Here is a 21915-nt window from a genome sequence, read left to right on the forward strand (position 1 = left end):
CAGCGCGGCCCATTTGCTCGGCAGATTTTAGCATCTGAAGGCAGCCTGCATGTCACACAGTATTGCACCGTTTTAAGGAGTTTCAGACGTCTCCAGCTGATGATTAATTGTGAGTGATGGGAAATAAAATCCAGTAAAGCCAGCTGCTTGCCATGGTCGGCAAAATTACTATAATGGATATAGGCTGCCAATTTTCCAGTTTTACTGGCAAGTCTTCCAAGTGTAATTAAGGGAAGTTATAAATGATATGGAAATCTATCAAGTCCCATTTATTTTCAGAGGACTCTTTCCCCTGAGACTTTTATCTTCAAGCTTATAGTTTGCTTTGTTGTGCTAATGATTTAAACCACTTCTTATTTCTGATTAAAGCCCCCAATATCCTTCATAAGAAGTTAGATCCACTTTATTCACAAAGATTTAAAGAAACAGAAGCCGTTTAAAGTTGCGTCTGCTCGCCGGGCTGAGCCCTCGCTCCCTCTACGGAGGTGTAAGAGAGCGGCCTCCATCTTAGGCACCAGCTACCTCCTGGATTTCCATTTCTCAGCAAATCTGAAGATTTCAGAAAGATCCGGTGGGAGCAGGGAGGAGAACGGACAAAAAACAAAATAAAAGCCCACCGTCGACAACAAGCGACCCAACGTCGCCCCAAAAGTCGGAAGCCTCCGAGAAAGAAAGGCTGCAGGCGCTGCCAGAGACACCAGACGCTTAGCACAGGGAGGTGTTGCTCGCTAATGTCGTTTGATTTGGAATAAAAGCATGAAAATGATGTGCAAAGGCCTAAAATTGGAGCCGTAAAGGATGACTGCACAGTATTCCATTTCTCAATTTCATCCTTCAGAGCCACAAAATGGGGGTGATACAGTTACTGGATGAGATTTACAGTAACAGCTGTGGTCTTCCCACACAAGGGAGGACCTTCTAATGGGCTGAGGTCTGTTTTGAACAGACGGGGAGTAGCAAAACAAGGTTCCCTATTAAGGGTGTGCAGCAATATTCCCGATAAAGAAAACGAGGGAGTAGCCGTCAGATTTCTTTAAGAGACCTAAATCTCCTTTCGCCGTTTAAAAAACAGAGCTGGTGTAGAAAGCGCTAACTGCTAAATAAACGAGAGGCACGTAAATGTAAGGGTTTGGTTTTTTCTTAATCTCCTCGCCGCAAACAGTAAAGAATGCATAGGAACCAGTGCCAGGGGCATATGGCTTTCTCCTGTGCTGAACATTCATACAAAAGACAGGTTCATCAGTCATTGGAGTATCTGGATAAAAAATTAGCTCCTGATGGATGGTATTTAGAGCTTACCTGCTGCTAGTACATTACCAGCGAAACGCAGGTTTTGAAACCCACATGACATTAGAAACTGCAGACCATGAAATACCCCACGTGTGAGCACGCTCATAATGTACACCGGGTTATACAAAATAAGAAATAAGCTATTTAAACCCTCTGCCTAAAATTGGGCCCGCTGCAAGGAACCCTGGGTCAGCCCTACACAGGCCAATTAATGCACAGCATCTGCTGTATAGAAGCCGTGCATGAAGCACTTCCGAATGATTTCAGCAATTAAAAGAAAACTGTTTCCTGCCTGTTCTGACAGCAACTGTTTCAATGCAAGAGTGAGCACCAAATCATTGTGTGCAGCTGAAAAAATTAAGTCTCTCTCTTTTTTTTAAAAAATCTTGTGAAAAGTGGGTGCGTGGGATGAAGATTTCTTATGGAATCGGATCGTTCTTTTGTTGTCCGACATTCTGTGTTTTTCTGCCAAATTAGACAGAAGGCTCCGAGGGTTTACGGGGCCCTCTACAGTATCACCTTCTGGTGCACTGTGGCTCCCGAGAAAGATGGATCAATATCAACCCTGCTGATTTGCCTATAAAAGTGAAAATCCTTAAATTATATTTTTAAGACCTTTATATTTAGAACACAGGTGCTCCAACACGTAACATTTTTAAGGCTCTCAGATCCGAAGGAGGAAAAAAAAAAAACAATTACAGCGCTAAGCAAAAAAGCATCTTAGATTTAGTTAAAAGTGAAGTGAGAACTGGATTTTATTGCTGTCTCCTTTCTGAGCTTTGGGGAGATATCGGTAAATAACCCTCGTTATTCCCATCGTACTAAGACTTGTGTCCCCATTGATTCTTGCAGACTGAGAAGGGACAACGCAAGACTTTCCTATATGAAATCCTGTTAACCTGTCCTGAGGTTTCAGAAGTATTCCCTTGTAGCTTTCTGCAAAATAATTATAAACATTCATCCTATTTATGCTATGCAAAGCCACTGAACAGTGAATTAACTACGTATTCACCACCTAAAGTCCTTATGAAAATACTGCTCGCTTTTCTTTTCTTTTTTTTTAAACTTTGTCCACACTGGTATCATTCCCTTCCTAGATTTCTTTCTCTGTGACTCATTGGCATACTGGCAGCAAGTATCTAACAAGAAAACAAATCAGGAGGAATTGGATGAATAACAATTGAAATTCCTTGACATTGTCCATACTGTGCAAAATAATTAGTGCAGGTTTTCCCTTCCTTCCAAATTAAATTTGAAACAGGAGCTATAGTGTTGCAAATATAATTAGCATCAATTAACAGTACTTGACAAGTCATTATTTTTTTTTTTTTTTGCCACGGCCCTTTAAAGAATGAATTTGAAGATAGCACATCCCAAATTTTGTGACCACTGACCTCTGAAGGTCAGTGATGTCCCCCTGACAGCAATAAGCACTGGTCATTGCACTCCCACTTATCCAAAACACACTTTCCCGACTGCTTCTGAGATCCCAAAGCCTTTAGGGGAAATAATGCACAGGCAGAGTGCTTCTGTGGGCGATTCTTGTGCTACTCAGCCCAAGACAAAGCTTAGTTTACATTTTGGGAATCTTTATCAGTCCACTTTTTCAGAAATGGGTAAAAAGTCGCATATCATTTAAAAAGGCAAAACATACCAATAAAAAGAATCTATGATTTCTTTTCAAAGGACATTAGCACATTTTCCCTAGGGAGAAATTCTAATAATATTGACAGTTCATATCTCATCACAGGAATAGGATTTCATTGTTCATTATACTCCGCTCGAACACAAATCTTAGACTGTGTAACTGCATAAAGATATAGGCGAAAAACCTATTCCAGTCAAATGTAAGAATTATACAAATATGTTTTAAGCAATTATATTTAAATTTCCTTAATCTAATCACAACAAATATTTGAAACCTCACACGCTAAGAATGGTGAAATATCTGAATGCTTTTACTCTTGAAATTTCATAGCTTTGTCATGAAACTATGAAAATGGTTTCACCTCCTGTTTAACAATAGGTTTTTTTCCACAAAAAATACAAAAAGAAATAAAGATAAAATCATAAAAATTACATGAGGTGCCTGACCACATTTGGTCAAGTCTGCCAACTCTGTTTACAGAAAAATGCAGTTAATATTTGCACTGGGATCACTGAAGAGGAGGGAGGAAAAGAGGCAGAGAGAACAGAAAAATACAACAATGGAAGAAAAGAAATGTGCATACACAGGAGAAAATTTTCATTGAAATTAAGAGTATCTTATGAAATCTAGTAATTAACACCATGTTTGTCTATACAGAATGTAAGAGTATAACTTAAGCGAATCAGTTTCTACTGTTTTTTCCTGGTGTTTATTTCTATGTTATAAATTCCCACCAGTATAATTATAGGTATAAAATAAGAAAGAGGAACTTTATTTAGATTTCGAGGTCTGAAGGGCAAATATGACTTAAGACAACAAGCAACCAGCTGACAGCAACAGGTAGCTTTACAACTCCACCTTTTCTTTCACAGGAATGAACAACGTAGAGAGAAACAAGACTTTGGGAAGCTGTCTTTTGTTTTTCAGCAGTGAGCATTTCAACAGCAGAGGTCAAGCGAGACATACCTTTTCCTAGAGCAAGAACTTTCCTAGGTTTCTGAAACGGAAAATTTTTAGAGAAGGATTTTTTGTTTACTATTTTTCTAAAGAACAAGAAGAGAAACTTTGAAATAATGTGCATGTAACTTAACTGCAAGGGGAGTTAAAAACATCTTCCTCGGTTAGTTTAGTCCAGTGGCATTTAAAATGTTTGTGCAATTGCTGACGGGGATGCGTTCAGTAAGTTGTACAGCTCCTCAAGCAGTCTTCAAGATACCTTAATTTTGGAATTAGTGAGGCAATTAGCATAGAAATTTAATAACATTGACATCTTGGTAGAAAAACTCATCCTATGCAATATGAATAGGCACGGCTATACTAGCATCAATTTGAAATTACAGGAAATTTTTATAAAAGAGTCCATTTAGAAAGTGGTTTGAATGGTGATAACATCCACAACACTGGATAATCTTGCATCACTTGGAGGGAAAGAGGAAATTCAGAGACAGATCAAAATAATTAACTGCCACCTTTTGGCTGCAGTGCTACGAAGATTCAGTAACGATTGGGTGTTTACCTACAGCTGCTTTCCTTTTATACATATTTTTGAAGGAGACAAAAAAAAATCATTAAATGATTTAGGCTACCAGCACTGGCTTATCGACCAATGTCCGGCTTAGTAATGCCACCTGTTCTGCCTAATGTAATTTAAAAAAGAAACACAACCCACAAAAACATACAGCTAAAAAAAATATTTGCCAATACGAAACTGAAAGAGCAAGAACTGTAAACATAGGCAAAAATATAGCAAAAACTATAAACTATAGGGCAACTGGGACAGTTAAGATCTCTTTTTGTTGCCGTATACAACGCCTAGCAAACTCTGAAGCTGTTGCGGGAGCACATTGGATGGCTTTCTTTAAATGGGGTATGACAACTTTGCTCTACTTGTGATCCTGCGATTGCAGCGCACGGACCTTATATGCACAAAAATCAAGCCAGGAGATTCAAGAAGAAGAAACCTTTGCAAGGAGCTGCCTATATTCTGTCCTCAGAGTAAAGCAGAGAATTTGTGCAGCTTGAATAGTTTTCCTGGCTTTTTATTTCTGGTAGTTGTGGCGAGCCGAGACGGTGCACGGTGCCATCCCCACGCTCGGGCAGGAAAATACTCTGGAGCCAGCGTGCAATGGGGGCTGCCTTGCGCTGACATTGTTGTCAGCAGAAACGCACCGAGTCCCTTGTCTGGACTTTTGAAGCCCGGTGGCTTCTCTTGCCCTTAGCACCACGGGGAACCAAACTGTGACTCCCCCCAGCCAGAACTGCCTCATAATGCACACTTGTCACTAGCAATCTCCTTAAAAAATAAACATGCGGACAACCTACCCCCCCAGAATGGACGGGTATTTCCTACATAATTGTGCTATCACAAAGAACGTAAGTTAAATTTAGACCTTCTCTCCCTAAACAATAGTAACCTGCTTGCCACGCAGCCAGTTTTCACATCTTTTTATTGGTTATCTTGCTTTATGCTTCTGAGTGGCTTCGTTATGTTTCCAGGAATAACTGAGTGGCAATTAATTACATTCTTCTGACGAGGCGAGGGAAAATAAAGAAAGTAGAAAGTGGCTAAAAAGCTAAGAAATTGGCAGCGTTGCAAGTTCTCCTTCTCTCTGAATGACAAACAGCACTTCCCCACTGTGGTACTAAAAATCCATGGATCGTCTTTGAGAAAAAAGAAAACAAATCCCTTGCATATGCAGTATCTTTTGGCAAAAACAAATTGGAAACTGCTTCTCAGACCTGCTGGAGGATGCTCACACAATCTTCACCAACCCAAAGCTTTTTTCGTGAACGGCAGCCAAAAGTGAACACTATACCTCAAGGAAAAACAACGATACTTCAAGTGAGGAAAACTAACTCGGGGATCAGCGTCGCCCTCTCGTTTGGCTGCGGGCTCGCAGAGAGGGACTAACAAACACCATATGCTTTACCTGGCCAAGTATGCTGCCCCGTATCTGAACTGCAGACAGCAAACAAGAGTTTGCAACCGCAGCCACTCAAGCAAAGGCAACACGCTCCCTCGCTGGGAGTTTCTTTGCTATTGTAAAGTTACCCCGAAGCCTGGCTACGGCTGCGGAGCTCCCAGGGCTATTGACAGCTCTGAAAGTCTTCTCCTCTCCGTGAGGCAGCGCTACGGAGGGGACCGCGCCGTACGGCTGCCCCGGGCTATTTAGCGTAGTTCACAGGTTAGGAAAAAACAGCCTCGGAGCAGCTTATAACCAGGCTGCTTTACTCCTAACAGCAGCAGCACCTGACTGGGAGGAAGGACAAAACCACCTCGTTCTCTCCGATTTTTTGGCTGCACTGCTGTCGCACCCCGTGCAAATTTGAAGGAGCAAACCCAGCGCTCATTTGAGAGAATAGGAGTGACTTAAATGCCCATTTCTCAAGCCGACTAAAGACTTTGTCCAAGCAGTGCAACAAAAAGAGCTGTATTTATCAGAGAGTTACAGTTCCCTGCCATCACGCCTTGAACAGCTGCAGTGAGCGAGCCGGCCTCTGACGGACAGCCGAGACGTGTAATCTGAATCACACCAGCCCACTGCTTATTCAGTGCAGATAGCTGATGCTCCCCTCATCTCTCTCTGTCCTTATTTTTTTTTTTTAAAAAAAAAAAAAAACGTTTTGACACTAGTCCTGAAAGGGAAGGATTTAAGTTAAACCCCTTTCAACAACGCAAATGTGTTTTTGCAATTAAAGCCACACAATTAGCATTGACAAGCTCAGGTCAGCAGAACATAGCTTATGCTTTCAAATGCTTTGCCACTCAGTGCCTCCAGCAAAAAGCTGCAGGAGAGGAGAAGAGAAAAAAAATCTCCGCACATTATTTAACAACTTGTGCTCTGATGCAGTGCACCACTTGTGGATTTGTGGAGGCAGGTTCATTTATTTATTTGCTTAAAATCCCTTTGGCTCTGGCCTCGTGCTCCCCTGGTTCTAGTCCTTCAAGACAACAAATAACAGTCTTCAGGCAAACATGGGAAAATTGATAATGTTTAGCAGCATTAAGTTCTCAGTCAAAAGCAAGAGAAAAAGCTTCAAACAAACAAATAAAAAAAGGCTCAAAATCCTTGCCTTGAAAATGTTTCCCCTTACTCTTTGCAAAAGCAGGTATTTGCCTAAGATCTCTCTCACTCAGCCACTCTTACTGCCTGGAAATAGAAGCCGCAGATTTCTCGCTCTGTACGATGACATAAGTACGTTCTCAGCAATCAGTTTTTTAATCCGATTTCAGGCAGATCTTCAGACTAGCTGTTCTGTTGGCTCTTAGCAGCTGACCATTCATTCTGTAGTCTTGTTTTTGTGAACATACATTGCTTGATAATTTATCTGGCAGCTTGCAATGCTGTATATGAGGAACATAAGCCTTAAGATTCTTCCACACATGATTAACATTAAGCAAGTGACTAAAAGTTAAAATTAAATCACAGGCTGGTTCCAGGCATAAGGCTACTTTCATAGGCAACAGTTTTTATAACAGGGCTGTAAATCAACAATAAAAATTAAAATTCTGTAATAAATGATTCATTTTAAATTAATACTGCTGTTTTTAAAGGCATAAACTGTTCATACATATATATATCACAAACCCAGAAAGCTAAGTGTAATCTAAAGGAATTTCTTTCTTGGTAATTTTTATTCAGCTGTATTTAGTTCTATTTTCTCAAAAATCTCTTTATTTAATATGAATGTTTGTAGATCTTTAACATTAACTTGATGACTCCCTTCCCTCTGTGACTAGACAGAAATATCCACATATTGTGAAAACAGAGGTGGCACCACAGAAAAATGTAAGCATACCAACCACTTTACCAGTATATTTATGTCTTCATTTCAATGACAATAGTACCAAGCACTTTAGAATTAATCTGCACAACTCGATTCTATTATTCCTATGTCTGCATCACTCTATCTCTTTCAATGGTTATGAGAGATCCACTTAAGGGCCTTGAGCTTAGAAATAGCGTACGACACAACGTGGTCAAAGTTCACATAAAGCTGAGGACAAGTAAGTACTTATACGTAACACTAAAACACCATATTTACATTTGTTTCTAGCTGAATGTGAGCTAAGAAGCAGTGGAAATCCCAGGACAGCAATGGCATGTTTTGTTGCCTTTCTCTGTGTCAAGTTTCTTCCTTCTGCAGGACACGAGAATTCCTACAAGAGACGGGGAATTCCCAGCATGGAATTCCCAAGGCAGAAAAGTCGTACGTCTTGCTATAACACTAAATGATAACACGGGGATTCTTTAAAAAATTGTTAAATGTCTGTCCTGTGTCCCTTAAAATTTAACCTTGTGTTTAATAACATTTTCACTGCACTGCTCCATGGCAGAAAATCAAGGATCCCCTCCTGCTACCACGAACAGCATATATATACTTACATATATTCACACATACATGCACACACACACAATCTTCTCACCCTGCCAAGGCAGTTGTGATACAAAAGCAAGAGATTAGCTGAGTTTAAGCTGTGGACTAGTATCCAGATGAAAATGTTTCTTTTAAAGCCCATTTAATGTGCAAGGTGCTTCCTTATGACTTTTTATAATTTAAACAGAGAATGAAAAAACAGCAGACGCATTTCAGCATGCTTTATTCTACAGGTGAGGTGAAGGAACTGACTTGCAGTTTCAGCTGCACCGAGCAGGAATTTGTGCAGAATATATAATGAAAATGCAGATATATAGATCACATTTCTTACCGTGTCCCCAGGCTTGACAGAAACTGCCACCACTGCTCCAGGCATGGGAGATCTCAAAATGCTGGAGGTGTCCTCTGCTGCTTTCTCTGGCATGTACTTGCTCAGCTCTGCAGCAACCTTCGTCAGTATTTGCAATTTGTACTAAAGAATAGGAAGAGGAATGTTTTAGGACACTGCACCTTGGTGAATTGCAGTGAACAATCTGCATTATTTTGTGGCATGCTTTTACATAATATGCCTTTTATCTCCTCTTCACAGGAGTGTCCAAATTTTAGTTTTTGAAATCCCTGTTCAGAGTTTCATTTTCAGCAGATAGAAAGAAAAATAGGCAACCTCAAACAGCATCAGTGAGTATGTAAAAGGAAAGAATCGAGTACAGTAAGGAAGGTCAGAGTCATTTAAAAACTCGGACAGAGAGGGGAGAGAATAGATTTAAAAAATGCATGTTATTTTTAGCAGTTAAGGAATAGCTACATACTCATTTCTGTTGCTGTATCAAATTAGAATTTTCCCAAATATTTTGGGAAAATCTGCCAGATTTTCAATGACATGACTTCTTACTAAACACTATTTTTACCTTTTTAACACTTATTTTTATCAGTTATTTAATATTTGAAGTAAACAACTTGTTTAGATTTTGCAATTGGAACATATTCAACAATTTCACTTCCATTTTTTCACACACAAGCAGAACAATGGAACATTTTGGTTGGATCGAATACATTTTACTTGTAATAAAAACTGTTCAGCAGCTGTTACCTACCTTCGGAAAAAAGAATGTTTTCTCTCTTATGTTTTGTAACGTTTTAAAAAAAGGGAAAGAACAGGAGGAACCTCAGTCATCCCTTTTAACAGCATCCCTTTAAGCAAAAGCCTTTCCGAAAGCCTGTTAAGCATGCACACTAATTTCACTTCCAGGCTTTTCGTTTTTAAAAACTTGCAGTCACTTTGACAGCTAAGCCGTTGCGTTTGGAGAGACGGCCTTCGAATTTGTCCCCGCGCGCTGGAAACTGAAGGCGAAACTCCAGTAGATGGCAGCAGGTCTCTGCGAGAAACCCCGTCCTCGCCAAGGCCAGCCGTGAAGACCAGCACCACACTTCTTCAATAATTTAAACAAAGGTTTTAATAATAAGCGATGGATGCGCTGCATTTACAATGCAAATGTGCATCCTGATGATGTAAAGTTCAACACCTTGCTTCGAACAGTATGTTTTCTTCCCAAACAATTAGCTATTGTTTTATTAGCAATAGAACGTCTTTACTTTTTGTTTTCACACAGACAGAAAAAATCAGATATCCTTATGGTGAAGGTAAAGGGGGACTCTACCGTCTGCTTCTGCAGAGCGTACATCAAGGTATTTAGAAATACATTTGAAAGGTAATTAACTCTGTAGTGAAGTCTTTAAAAAGCAGTTTTCAAAACCAAATTAAACCAGAGGATTATCGTCGTACATAAACGGTGTCTGGACATACTAAATACGTGCACTGAACAGTGTAGCCATTTGGTTAGAAAATACTTGGTTCTAATCAGAAATATGAGTAAATGGTTACATGAATCAAAAAACCCTCCACTAAATACAAAAATGGGCCACAAAAATATTTGCTGAAGCTGTAAGCGGCACCAAAAGATTTTCGCACTCATTCCCAAACGCATGTGCTTGGTTATGACCAGCGCGTGCCAGCACCATTTCGTATGCAAAAAGCTGCTTTAACTCCAAGCCTCCTGCAGGCATCATGATGTCAATTAAGAGTGAGGCGCTCCCATTTTTGAAAACAAAATACGGTTAGTTATCTGCACAAATAACTACATTCAATACGGTGCGCTTCTCGCAGTTTCTTTTTTCAAAGCGGGGGTGTGTGTGCATATGCGTGCATGTATGCACACGTGCATGTGCGGTGCAGGGAGGAGGGAGATGATGCCCATCAGAGATTTGATGACACAAGTTGCAAATAGAATTGCAGCAATGTGACAGGTCAAATAATAACATCTTATGCATGTTTCTTTACTCCTGAGTGTCTGTTTTGCAATCAAGACATACAAGTGTCTGCCAGTTTCTGAAGGATATGATCCTTAAGTGAAATTACTGTGCAAATAAAAGCTTTTTACTCCTATTAAAATTCATCTGACTCATAAGTGGCAAGGAAAAAATGCTTGCAGAGTGTATTCTGCTGTCAATCTAATAAACATTCAGTGCAGAGGGACTATTTATCAAAGATAAATTGTACTTAGAAGTCCTTCATTAAATCTATGGGGGGGAATATAATTACACCAAATTGCACAGTTTCGGTATCCATGGTTAGTGTCTTCTTTGTACTCCGAGTTTGAAAATAAAAAAAAAAACACACACACACAAGGAAGAAAACAGAAATAAGTTAGATTTGTCGACTGTGCTGTTGCCTCACTCAGGAGACTATTTTGATATCATTTTGGAAGATACCATTTAGTTTTCTAAGCCACAAATATGTACAGATACACTTCTGAGCTGTCCAATTTCAAAATTTAAACATCAAGTGAAAGCTACATCTTCTGCATTCATCTAGGTTACAGTATTTCACAGGCACTGAAATAAGTAATTCTCCCTGCACACCACAACTTAGAGCAGTGGGGAAAAAACACGGCCCTGAGTGCGCTGCACTTTAAAGCTCCATTCTCCATACCAAGTTAAAATATCCCTACCAAACATTGTTTTTACTATCTTTATAATTTTCATATCTTTTAGATTCCTTTCTCGGCAGGACCTCTGCTTTCCTTGGAGTGAGATGTAAGAGTCAGCACACTCAAAGCTTTATAATGCGGGTCTTTGTTATTGATGAGCTGTTCCTTTTCCTTTTGTATTTGTTTATTGTTCTTTAGTCTGTTTGGGGGATAAGCAGGTTATTCTAATCAAAAAGTAAAAAATAACAACAGTAAACTTCCCAGGAAAGGCCTTTTTTGGCACAGTTGGTTCACAAATGACCTTTCAGAATATAAAAAGACAAAGCAGCAAAGAAAGGTTCCTTCTTTAAGATTACCTTTGATGTATTTCTGCCGTTGCCTGGACCCCACTAAACACCCGCAGAAGCGTCCCTTTGTAAAGCTCTTTCTCAGCCCACAGCGATGAGCTTTACAGTGGGGTGCAGGGGAGCTGCTCACCTGCCTGGGACGGAGCTGGAGCGTGGGGCTCACGGAGAGCTGCAAGGCTCCCAGGAAGACCAAATCCAGCACATGCCTCTAAAACACTTAAGAACATACGGATTTTTTTTTCATTACATGATGAACACTGCTGTTACGCCTTTGATATAGTAAATGAGGACAAATCCTTACATATGAAGTAGAAGTTTTTATGCGTTACTAATGGGGTGTGGATGGGGTCTGGGTTTTTTGTCTTTTTTCTTTTTTTCCTGAGAAGGAGGAGGAAGAGGAAGAAAGAAGGGGCATAAATTGGGGAAGGCTGTAAAGTCTGGGTTATAAATGGAGACCAGAAGGCTTCCACTGGCCTAAAACAGAAGAAACATCTGTTGGAGTCATGAATAGATTGCGGGTGGACTCTAAAGCAATGAAATCTGCTAGCGATCAGATCTGAGCTGATGAGTAGTTGTCACTGGCCACTGCTCCCCTCTGCAGGGTTTCAGAGCCTAATTCTGCCAGCCAAAGGAAAGTTAATAAAGAAGTACCTGAAAGGAGCCATACGGCATTTGATGGCGTAGAAAGCAGGTGTTTCTTTTTCACAAGATTGTCAGAGTCCACAATCGGTAGACAAAAATAATAGTAGGGAAAGGGGATGTTACTTAATAGCCGCTTTAGTGTAACAGTATCCTGTCCTAACTCTCCTGGTAAATGAATTTGATGTTTATGTAATGCAAAACCACCTCTCGCAACCAAATCGCTGCGACAAGGAAGAAGAAGAAGACAAAGAAGAAGAAAAAAGTGTAATAATAGCAGTGCAAAGGAATAAAGAAAAAAGTAGGAGAAAGCAATATGTCAATAATTATACCTTGGGTTTTGTTGAGTTTTTTGTAGACATATAATGTACTAATCTCCCAAGTAAGTACACAAGAAGAGAGAAAAACAGTCGCTGTTTAAAAGGTGGCCAGGGCACATCTGAACCCTATCTTCACTTAAAAACAAGTTCTGTAGTCCCAATAGATATGGTTCCCTTGCCATGTACAAGAGAATATTACGTGCTTCCAGTAAAATCCTCAAAACTGCATTGTTATATCTCACATTAGTTCATTAAATATGATCTTCCCTGTACACCTGAAACTCATGTTCCCAGGAGCTGTAAATGTTCAAACTCCTTTGGAGATTTTATAGAGCAATCTAATGTATCAATACCCACATGTTACTTACGGAGCTGTCTGGACTGCTGACCAGATGTGGATTTTCAGTATGCTTTACTCACATTCAACCACGTTTTTAAAGCCTCTGCCATTCTTGTGGTCAGAAGGATGAAAATCTTATAGAGCTCAGAACTGAGCAGAGAAACTGCTGTGCATCCTAATTATTTTCACTAAGCTTACACTGTCATTTTCAGGATCACGGAAATTTATTAACTGCGGTCACGCAATTTCCCTTTAACATTCCCAGTCAGCATCCTGCCTCAAGTCACTTTACTGTCATTGCTGGCAGTTTGACCATCCACGGTGCTATTTGGTATTCATTCAAGGCAATAACAAGCAGTGCTCCAGTGCTCAGTACATTATCAGCACACTGCCTTTTTTATTAACAGTTATACATTTTAACATAGTGACCATAGCCTTGCTTATATTTCCACCATGACATCTAAACAGGAAAATTATGTATTTATTTCATATTACTTGAAGGTGTTGGGCACCACCTTCTCTCGGAGCCAAGGATCTTTCTCTCAGCAAGGAGATACACGACATTTCACAAATCGTGATGGAGTTTTTTTCCGAGCTCTGAGTCCTAGAGCTGATTTCCTTGCCCCGGGCGGGGGTGACACCTCCGCAACCCCCCGGCATCTCTAGCCTCGTGCAGGAGCAAACTCCAACAACACGCCCAACATGCCGCGAAGACAGCCAAAAAGGAAAAAAAAAGCCACAGAAGTCACGAGCTTTTCCGCAACCCGGCCGCAGCTCCCACCCGCCGCTCCTGGCGCCATCAGCGCTGCGGCGGGACCCGGCGGGCGCAGCCTCCCGGCGCAGCGCCCCGCGCAGCCTCTCGGCGCAGCGCCCCGCGCAGCCTCTCGGCGCAGCGCCCCGCGCAGCCTCTCGGCGCAGCGCCCCGCGCAGCCTCTCGGCGCAGCGCCCCGCGCAGCCTCTCGGCGCAGCGCCCCGCGCAGCCTCTCGGCGCAGCGCCCCGCGCAGCCTCTCGGCGCAGCGCCCCGCGCAGCCTCTCGGCGCAGCGCCCCGCGCAGCCTCTCGGCGCAGCGCCGTGACAACTCCATCAGCGCAGTCTCAAGGTAGCTGTCAATCAGGATGCATCATTTAATACGGCAGCACACGGAGGATTTTCGCCGCCAGCCCGCCTGACAGCGCAGCTACAGCTCTATTTATATCAGCGCCCGGTTGTGTTTGCAGCGCGGTCGTAATTAGAAACGATGCAACAGGCAGCAATATTATTCCGATTTCCATTTCGCCATACTGCCATGCAAAGTGCGATCCGGCTACACAGAGTCACGGTAAATGACAAAAGCGCTATTTTCTTCAGTCTCTGTGCGCACACAGCACTTCATCTGCAGCTATCTATAATTAGATTAATGGTGTAGTGCTGTACAAAGCAGGCCCACTTCACATCAGATAGCATATGAATTAGGACAAACACTTATTTCAATTCCAGGCAGAGAAAGCAGTGACTGGGGTATTTAGCATACCCTTTATGGTGGAATGAGATGTTAATTGTGTACCATTACCTCTAAACTGCTTGCTTGTTGTATAAATCACTGTGCTAATTGATGCAGAGATAGAAGCGTAGCCACAGGCAAGAAAGCAACGGAACGTGAGCTGAAGATGGTGGATAAAGGATTATCGAGTAAAACCATATGGAGATGAGGCTCCTTTGAAACCTGCCCACAAGCAGGGCTACCACGAACCACGGCGGGAAAAGCGCTGCACTGACGCCTAACCAAAAATACGTTTTACTTCATCGTTCAAGAACAGAATCTTAGTGAGGAATCCGAGCCAAAGGGAAAACTGAAGAATAAATGTGTGTAATGAAGCTCAACACACGCTTCCAGAAGAAAGCTAACAGGCAGAGTATGCCTTGGGAACAGTCACCACAGCTCGCCTGGATTTTGGGGGCCTGAGTTAATAAGTAACACTCTCAAACTATCCAAAGCAGATGTTCCCCTGCCCCATCTGCAGAGTAGAAATGAAGAATCGTTAAACACACAAATGTTTCGGTGCTAAAAAAAAAAAAAAGAAAAAAAGAAAAAATCGGGAGGCTGCTGATAAGTTAAATGCCCTAATTACAAGGAAAGAGGGAAGCAGCTTTACACACCTGTAGTAACAACCGTATATACTCTGGTCCCTGCATATACAGAGACAAGAAAACCCCTGCCAGCCCCCACCATACACTGCACAAGCCACAGAGGAGCACCTCTCTGAAGTAACAAGTAGTTCTGCGAGCAGCAGGACTAACGAAGCCTGCTTTCTCACAGATGTGTTTTGTACTTGCTTGTCGTGTCTAGAAAGAAACAAAAATTATAACCACGGGGGGCATCCACAACTGCATTCCCTGTGCAGAGCCTCTCAGCTTATATAAAGGAGGAGTTTGACCAAACTCCTACCACACATACAGCGTTGCACCTTTCTCCCCTAGCTGGCCACCTTTTTTTCCACAAAATGAGTTGGACCATAATGCTTTCAGGACTCTCTTCTCTCTGTTAAATTTGGCTGAAGTTGAGCATCTGAGTCCAAGTTATGGGGAACACGGGAGAAGAGGACACGCACACACAGCAGCACGCCTGCCCCAGCCTTGGTTACTTGGCAAAGGTGGCTAAAAATAATGTTATGAAAGGAAGATGGGCTACCATGCCACCTTGAGCACTACACTGAGAAGGACAAGCCAGCCGGGTGGCATGTTCACCTGTGAGGCACACCGCTGCTTCTCAGACACCCCAACTCCATCTGGCAGACACGTCGCCTTATCCTGTAAATTGCTGTTCTGCAGAAGTGGGGCAAGACCACACGGATGCCAGAGCCGAGACCGCTGCACTCTAACTCATCTCATGCCCTCCCCCCTCTGTCACCCCTGTATTAGTAGATATTCTTTTTCTGTGAGGTTCTTGTTCAGAAAACTTGGCAGAACTTGTACAAAGCTGTGTACAAGTTTCACATTTTGAATACTAATAAAATGCAAATACAAAATGCTAGTATCTAAAAGGCTAGTCTATATCCTATTCTAAGTATGAGGAAATATATTATTATCATGACATGATATTTAAGGGTGAATGCTGACTTTCAGCAATGAGCTTTAAGATCTAAACACAGTGAGACAAACTTCCAAAAAAATTCAGTTATCTTGCACCTGAGTGTTCAGTCCCCACTACTCTACAGAACGTGATTTTGCCTTAGCTGAAGGGAGCAAAGAAAATGCATTATATCTGCTCAGTTCATTAAAAAGAGAGAGATACTGCATTCTCCGACTTTGATTTCTCTTTTCTTTAGGAACTACTTATCCTTCCTACTTATGGCAGGAAGTTGTTATTCGAGGGTTTTAAAATGTTGTAATAATGTTTATTGGGCTTGGTTCCAAAAGAATACACACAACAAATATGTATGTATGTATGTGCATATGTATGTATATAAGGGAGAGCTTGGGAGTGGACACTTACCAGTTATAAACAAGCAGTACTACTGTAAAAATTACTGCCTGCTGCAAAATCAAGTGGATAACGGAAGAGAACCATTTATTGGTTGACAAAGTGTTTCAATTACTTTGAGAGAAACCTTTAAATTATTTCTGATGTAATAAACCGAACAGGAGTAAATAGAGTGACGCTAAAGGCAGCACTCACTGTTATAAAATGTCAGTTGAATTTAGATTTTGGTCACCAGACACATAAAGCCTGTGGATTATCCTCTTGTCTCAGTGAAGCCTACAACTTTAAGGAAACATTAGCCAGCTCCGACCAAGGAAAGGGACCTATGAAATAGAAACAAATGGCAGTAGAAAAAAACCTGTTGACTGCTTTGAAATAACACCTCCCAAGCGTGCAGCTAGTTGACATAAATGGAAACGCATTGAGGAAAAGAGCTGTGAAGCTGTGTGTAACAGTCCTGTTCCTAATCATTAATCACCTTTTTTAGACCATTTAAACTAGCCCATTAGAGCCTGCAGCAAAACGCCAACACTCCCATCACTTGCATGTCAGCAGTGCTGGTGTTAACAGGGGAAAATATATGGTTTCTATGACTGTGCCCCAGTTATACTGCGTTTGCTACCTTTAATTGAAAAAGGCAGTTAAACACAAGGTAAATCATTCAGTTAGCTAAGCTGTTTAATAACACATAATTGATAATGTCAATATGTTACAGTGACATAATGCATCACTTTCATCACTTTTATGTCTCCATTATGGTCAACTCATACTTAGAACATTTACTTTATATCTGCTATTTAATGAAAAAAACAGTGAGAACTACCTCAAGTAGCATATGTGGAACATACGTGTGACACACACAACTACCTCAGCTGATCTGCTATTTGGTTGGAAACCAAATTCCTGACACAACACTTTTAACATTGTGAAAATGGTTTAGGTGTCATTAGCAACTTGCTTTTTGTCTCAAAGCACCAGAAATTCCTACTGGCGAAACCATATATTTCTCTGATAAAATCGGTTTTAAAAAAGCATGAAAAATTCTGCACAAGAAAAAGCAACTGCACATTTTCCAAAATGGGTCCCAATTCTGCCAGCTTTTGCTTAACTTCTCACACGTAACCACCAACAGTAGCCACCAGGACTAGTTATTAGTGTAAGACAAAGATGTTCAAAACTATATTTTCAATTATATAGCAACCCAGCACCTGTATTTTTCTGCTTGGTTTTGGTTAATTACAAAATATATAAGTTATTAAATAAGCTCAGTAAGAAAGTAGTTTTTCAAAAATATCATCTGATTTGGGCACAACACATCCCTCTCTACAAAAAAAGGTAATTAGAATAGAATTGGTTTACAGAAATGTCACATAAAGACTGCTTAATTCCTAGACACCAGTGCTTTTTCCTCTCTGGGAGTCCATGGAATAATAAATGTTTAACTCCTCTTCCCTTCAAGTGCAGCACTATGTTTGGCACTCACTTTAATGGAAGTACAAGCAGACCCCAGCATCCTTTCCTTCATTGTCAGACCATGTATGACCATGCAGTGCATTTAGATGGGTCATACATTCCACAGGCTGCAAAATCGGTTTCAGTCTGTATACCTTACAGGGAGGAAATTACAGAGTAAATTGCCCTCTTTCACAGTTTTCTAACAGCTGGGCAAGCACTGGTTAGGGCCTGGTCTGTTAATTTGCCTCCGAGTGCTTCCAAGTACAGCCTGGTGAGGCACAGCACCTTGCTCTTGTGTTTCGTACAGCAGGCAACACAACGACATCTACAGCTGGAGCCAAACGTGCGCAGGAAGCTGAGGTGTACTTACAGAGATTGCAATCAGTTCACAAAGCTCTCTGGATTGAAATATGGATTTGGGGAGGCAAACATGTAAAGCCTCTTGAACCTGAGCAAGTCCAGATGCATTTTCGGGCTGTTGCAAAGTCAAAATTCAAAGCAGAAGTCTTTGGCCATTCACGAGGGAAGCTGTGAGAAAGAAGTGACTACGTTTATGAGAGCTCAAGCTACCAAAGATGGTGCAGCTTTACCTAAGCTGTGTGATAATCTCTTCTGTACCCCTTCCCGCCAGACAAACTGCTTCCCCACTACAGCAATTACACAGCCTGGCAATTGATTTAAAGGTTGTAGAAGAGTTACTGTTCATGTTAGAGAGGCTTTAAATCCTGGACCTGTTTTTGTCCTGGACCTGTTTTTGTCAATAGTCCCACTGATTCCAACAGGTTTGTGGTCTCACTCAAGAAACTTCACTGAGAACTTTCAACTCAATAGGAATTACGCAAGTTGCTGCATTACATAATAATAGCGACATACTTGCCTGGAAGAAAATTGCTTGAAAAACAAATTCCTCATCCCTATGACCTTTTTCAGGATGGGGTTAGGGAAAAAGTGCTCAATAATACAGGGAAAGAATGCTCTACTTCTTCATTCCTCAGTTTAAGGAAGCTTAGTTTTTGTTTCAGGTGCAATAAAATTAACAAAAAAGATTGATGGTAAGCTTAAGCAACTGCACAAAAACTCTGAAAATGTTATGACATGCAATAAAATAGTCTTTAATTATGTTTCCTACATATTCTGTGTACTAAATAATCATTACAGTTTCATTAGTACTGCATCTACAGCACCAGTATTTTAAGTGCTTCCTATTGTTTAAATTCCAGGGATCATTTCAGGTATTAGGATGGAGATCTATATCAGCAATCCGAGGTTATTGCTGCATGTTCTCTAATTTTTGAAGCTCAGAAAGGCATGCTGCTGCATCTATGATTATGAGCTGCGCTACTCATGTAAGTCTTAAAATGCTCTTCGACACTACAGACTAGTACCTTTAGAATTCAAGCCACACATGACAATCTTTGCTAATATCTAATGGCTAGATCCAATAAAAGACTTAAGTCTTAGGCAGAACTGAAGCACCTAAATCCAAAATGGCAATACAAACCTAGATCATCTGTCACTTAGTACTGAAGATGCTTAAATTCTGGCCTCCTTCCTGTTTTAGATCAAAATAAAAGTTGAGAGGTCTGCTGCTGCACCTCTTCAGAGTCCCGCAATTTAGTCACTTCCTTCTCTAAGCCCAGATGTGACCCAGAAATCAGGAAAGCAGGGTGCAATTCTGCTCCAGGGACCATTCCTACATTTTTCATTAAACTGCCATTCCATATGATACATAAAATACTGTAAAGCTAAGAGGAAGAAAGAAAAACAGAAAATTTGAGGTCAAATGGATGGTAAAAATATATTCAAGAAACCTCTCAAAGGCGAGCCTCTTGTTTTCAGCACTGATGTATATAATATATCCCTTATGTTCTGTTGAATTGAATATGTCAAAAACAAATTTATAAATTTTTTATTCACACAACTACAAGGTTAACAATTGTCAAATACTCATTCAACAATTTACAATGGAGCTGTCTTAGCCCAAAGCCCTACTGCAGCCACTGAAGAGATGAATCCTGGGAGACATTTAACAGTGAACAGCAACTTATCCAGTGGATTTGGGACATGAAGTGAGGAAGATTACCTTATCCAATTACGCTTGATAGGGCAGTAGAATGTAATCACCCAAATGAAAATCTGACTAGTACACCTCAGTTAACAACTCTTGCTAAAAGCATTAGGGAACTTCAGGTGAAGGGGTTTTAGAACGAAGAAAGGCAGACACGCAGCATTTTGTTCACTCAAATCTCTTTCATGCATTTGGAAAGCTCCACCTTTCACTTTTCAGTGAATCGCTTGCTCTTTTAGAGTGCACTCTCATGTGCCCTTCTGTGTAATTTAAAATGCACTTCAACATATTTCACATTACAAATTTCTGAGTGCTTTTGAACTTTAGTTATGACTACTTACATTTTGGGAGATTAGAAAAAGTTGCAAGTGTAAATGCATTTGTACAAGAGACTTTTCAATTCTTACTACCTGCTAAGCCAGCCTCTAAACTGCAACTCTTTCTGCCAAGCATTTCACATTAAATTAGGGAGTTTTCTCAAAGGCTAAATCCCCCCTGTCCCTCCCTCCCCCAAAAGTTATGAAGCATGTGAGCTTTGGTCATTATTTCACGATTGAGTTAACCTCCGTCCTCGGGGCAATATTTTGCAGCTGTTGGTTCAAGTGATTCAGCATTACAGTAAGTTTTTGTGAGTAAGGAATTAAGAGCATGGTGTATACTGATCTCAGTCTGGTCCTGACTCTTGATTTTTCACATAACAGTTAAAGGATTGCACGAAACTTTCTGAGACGATCATAATGAGGAGGAAAAGAGCAGAGAAAGAAAGCTAGGAATATTTCTTTAAACGCAAATGAAACTCAAAGATAAATAACGGACCGTGAATTAATATTTTATCAGTCCTACTCTTTACCTCACTGAACAATAATTTTTTATGCCATGGCAAATGTATTTGTAATTGCTGTTATAAGGTTTCATTTAGACATGCATTTTATACACGTTTTCTCTTCTTTTATACCAAAATAAACTCATATCTCACACTAGCATTTCTGAGCATAATCCAACAGAATGACTGCTCCGGTTACCTAGAGCAGATCTTCTACCTTCTCACTGGTTTAGGCTCAGAGCCTAAACCCAGCTCACATGGCTAACTTCTCTGCTGGTTTAAAAGGCAGAATGCAACCGGTACTGCACCTCTTTAGATCACCGAAAAACTTGGTCACGTTTCTTTAACAATGGTTCATTTGCTTCAAAAACCGAAACACTAGTCACAAGCAACCTGAACTCATTCTCAAACCTATTGCTACTCATAAAGTGAATTTCTCTAACCCACCAGAAAAACTGTTCTATAGACTAGTGGTAATCCACATCCATAGTTATATATCTATTTTCAACACACCAGTTAATCGTATTTGGCATAAATACCTTGGCAATCAGCGTAAGTCTTTATATCAATAATTATATAAATCCAGTTTTGGAATATGAAAAGAAGCCAGTAACAATAAAGAAGGCTGCTGAGAAATACAAATTTCTGAGAATAGTTGTTGAGTGGGGTAAAAAAAGAAGGAAGAGAGGGTTACAGGACTGAAAATAACTAGTACTGAATTTATCCATCACAATACCCTCACTACTCAGCATAAAGTCAGCAAGAAACCTGCAGGTGATCCTGATGCTTTAAAGCTTCCCAGTTTGTCTGCAAAACTTCAGATTTGTGAAGAAACTGAACTGAAAATGTTTCACACTGGGGTAGGGATAAAGTTGAACTGATCAGTCTTATAACACTGATTACAAAATTCTGAGTCGTGAGACAAATTGAAAAAATTCCTTTTTTCTTCTTTTCTTTTAAACTTAAATGTATTCAGCATGGCAGGACTGTGGCTGGCAAGGTAATTCTGCTGTGTGCTAAAGGAGGACCTTCATTAGTACATAATCAAAATTGATTAAAGTCAGCTAAAACCAAAAACACATAAACAAGTAGGGTAGATTTTGAAAGGATAATCAAGATACTCAGCACTCAGTATTTCAAAATGGACTCAGTAATTTA

At 40.6% G+C, this 21915-nt stretch overlaps 1 protein-coding gene across 5 annotated transcripts in view; it reads right to left on the reverse strand.

Annotated features, from left to right (window-relative positions):
• PCCA (propionyl-CoA carboxylase subunit alpha) overlaps nucleotides 1–21915 on the reverse strand; it is a 313606-nt gene that overhangs the window by 7869 nt on the left and 283822 nt on the right. For all 5 annotated transcript variants that reach the window (XM_026121612.2, XM_064504347.1, XM_064504364.1 and 2 more), the window contains one exon: nucleotides 8649–8789. In XM_026121612.2, coding sequence (XP_025977397.1) covers nucleotides 8649–8789 — 141 coding nt within the window. The remainder of the gene's footprint in view (nucleotides 1–8648; nucleotides 8790–21915) is intronic.

The sequence above is a fragment of the Dromaius novaehollandiae genome, chromosome 1 (assembly GCF_036370855.1).
Source record: "Dromaius novaehollandiae isolate bDroNov1 chromosome 1, bDroNov1.hap1, whole genome shotgun sequence".
Lineage (NCBI taxonomy): Eukaryota > Metazoa > Chordata > Aves > Casuariiformes > Dromaiidae > Dromaius > Dromaius novaehollandiae.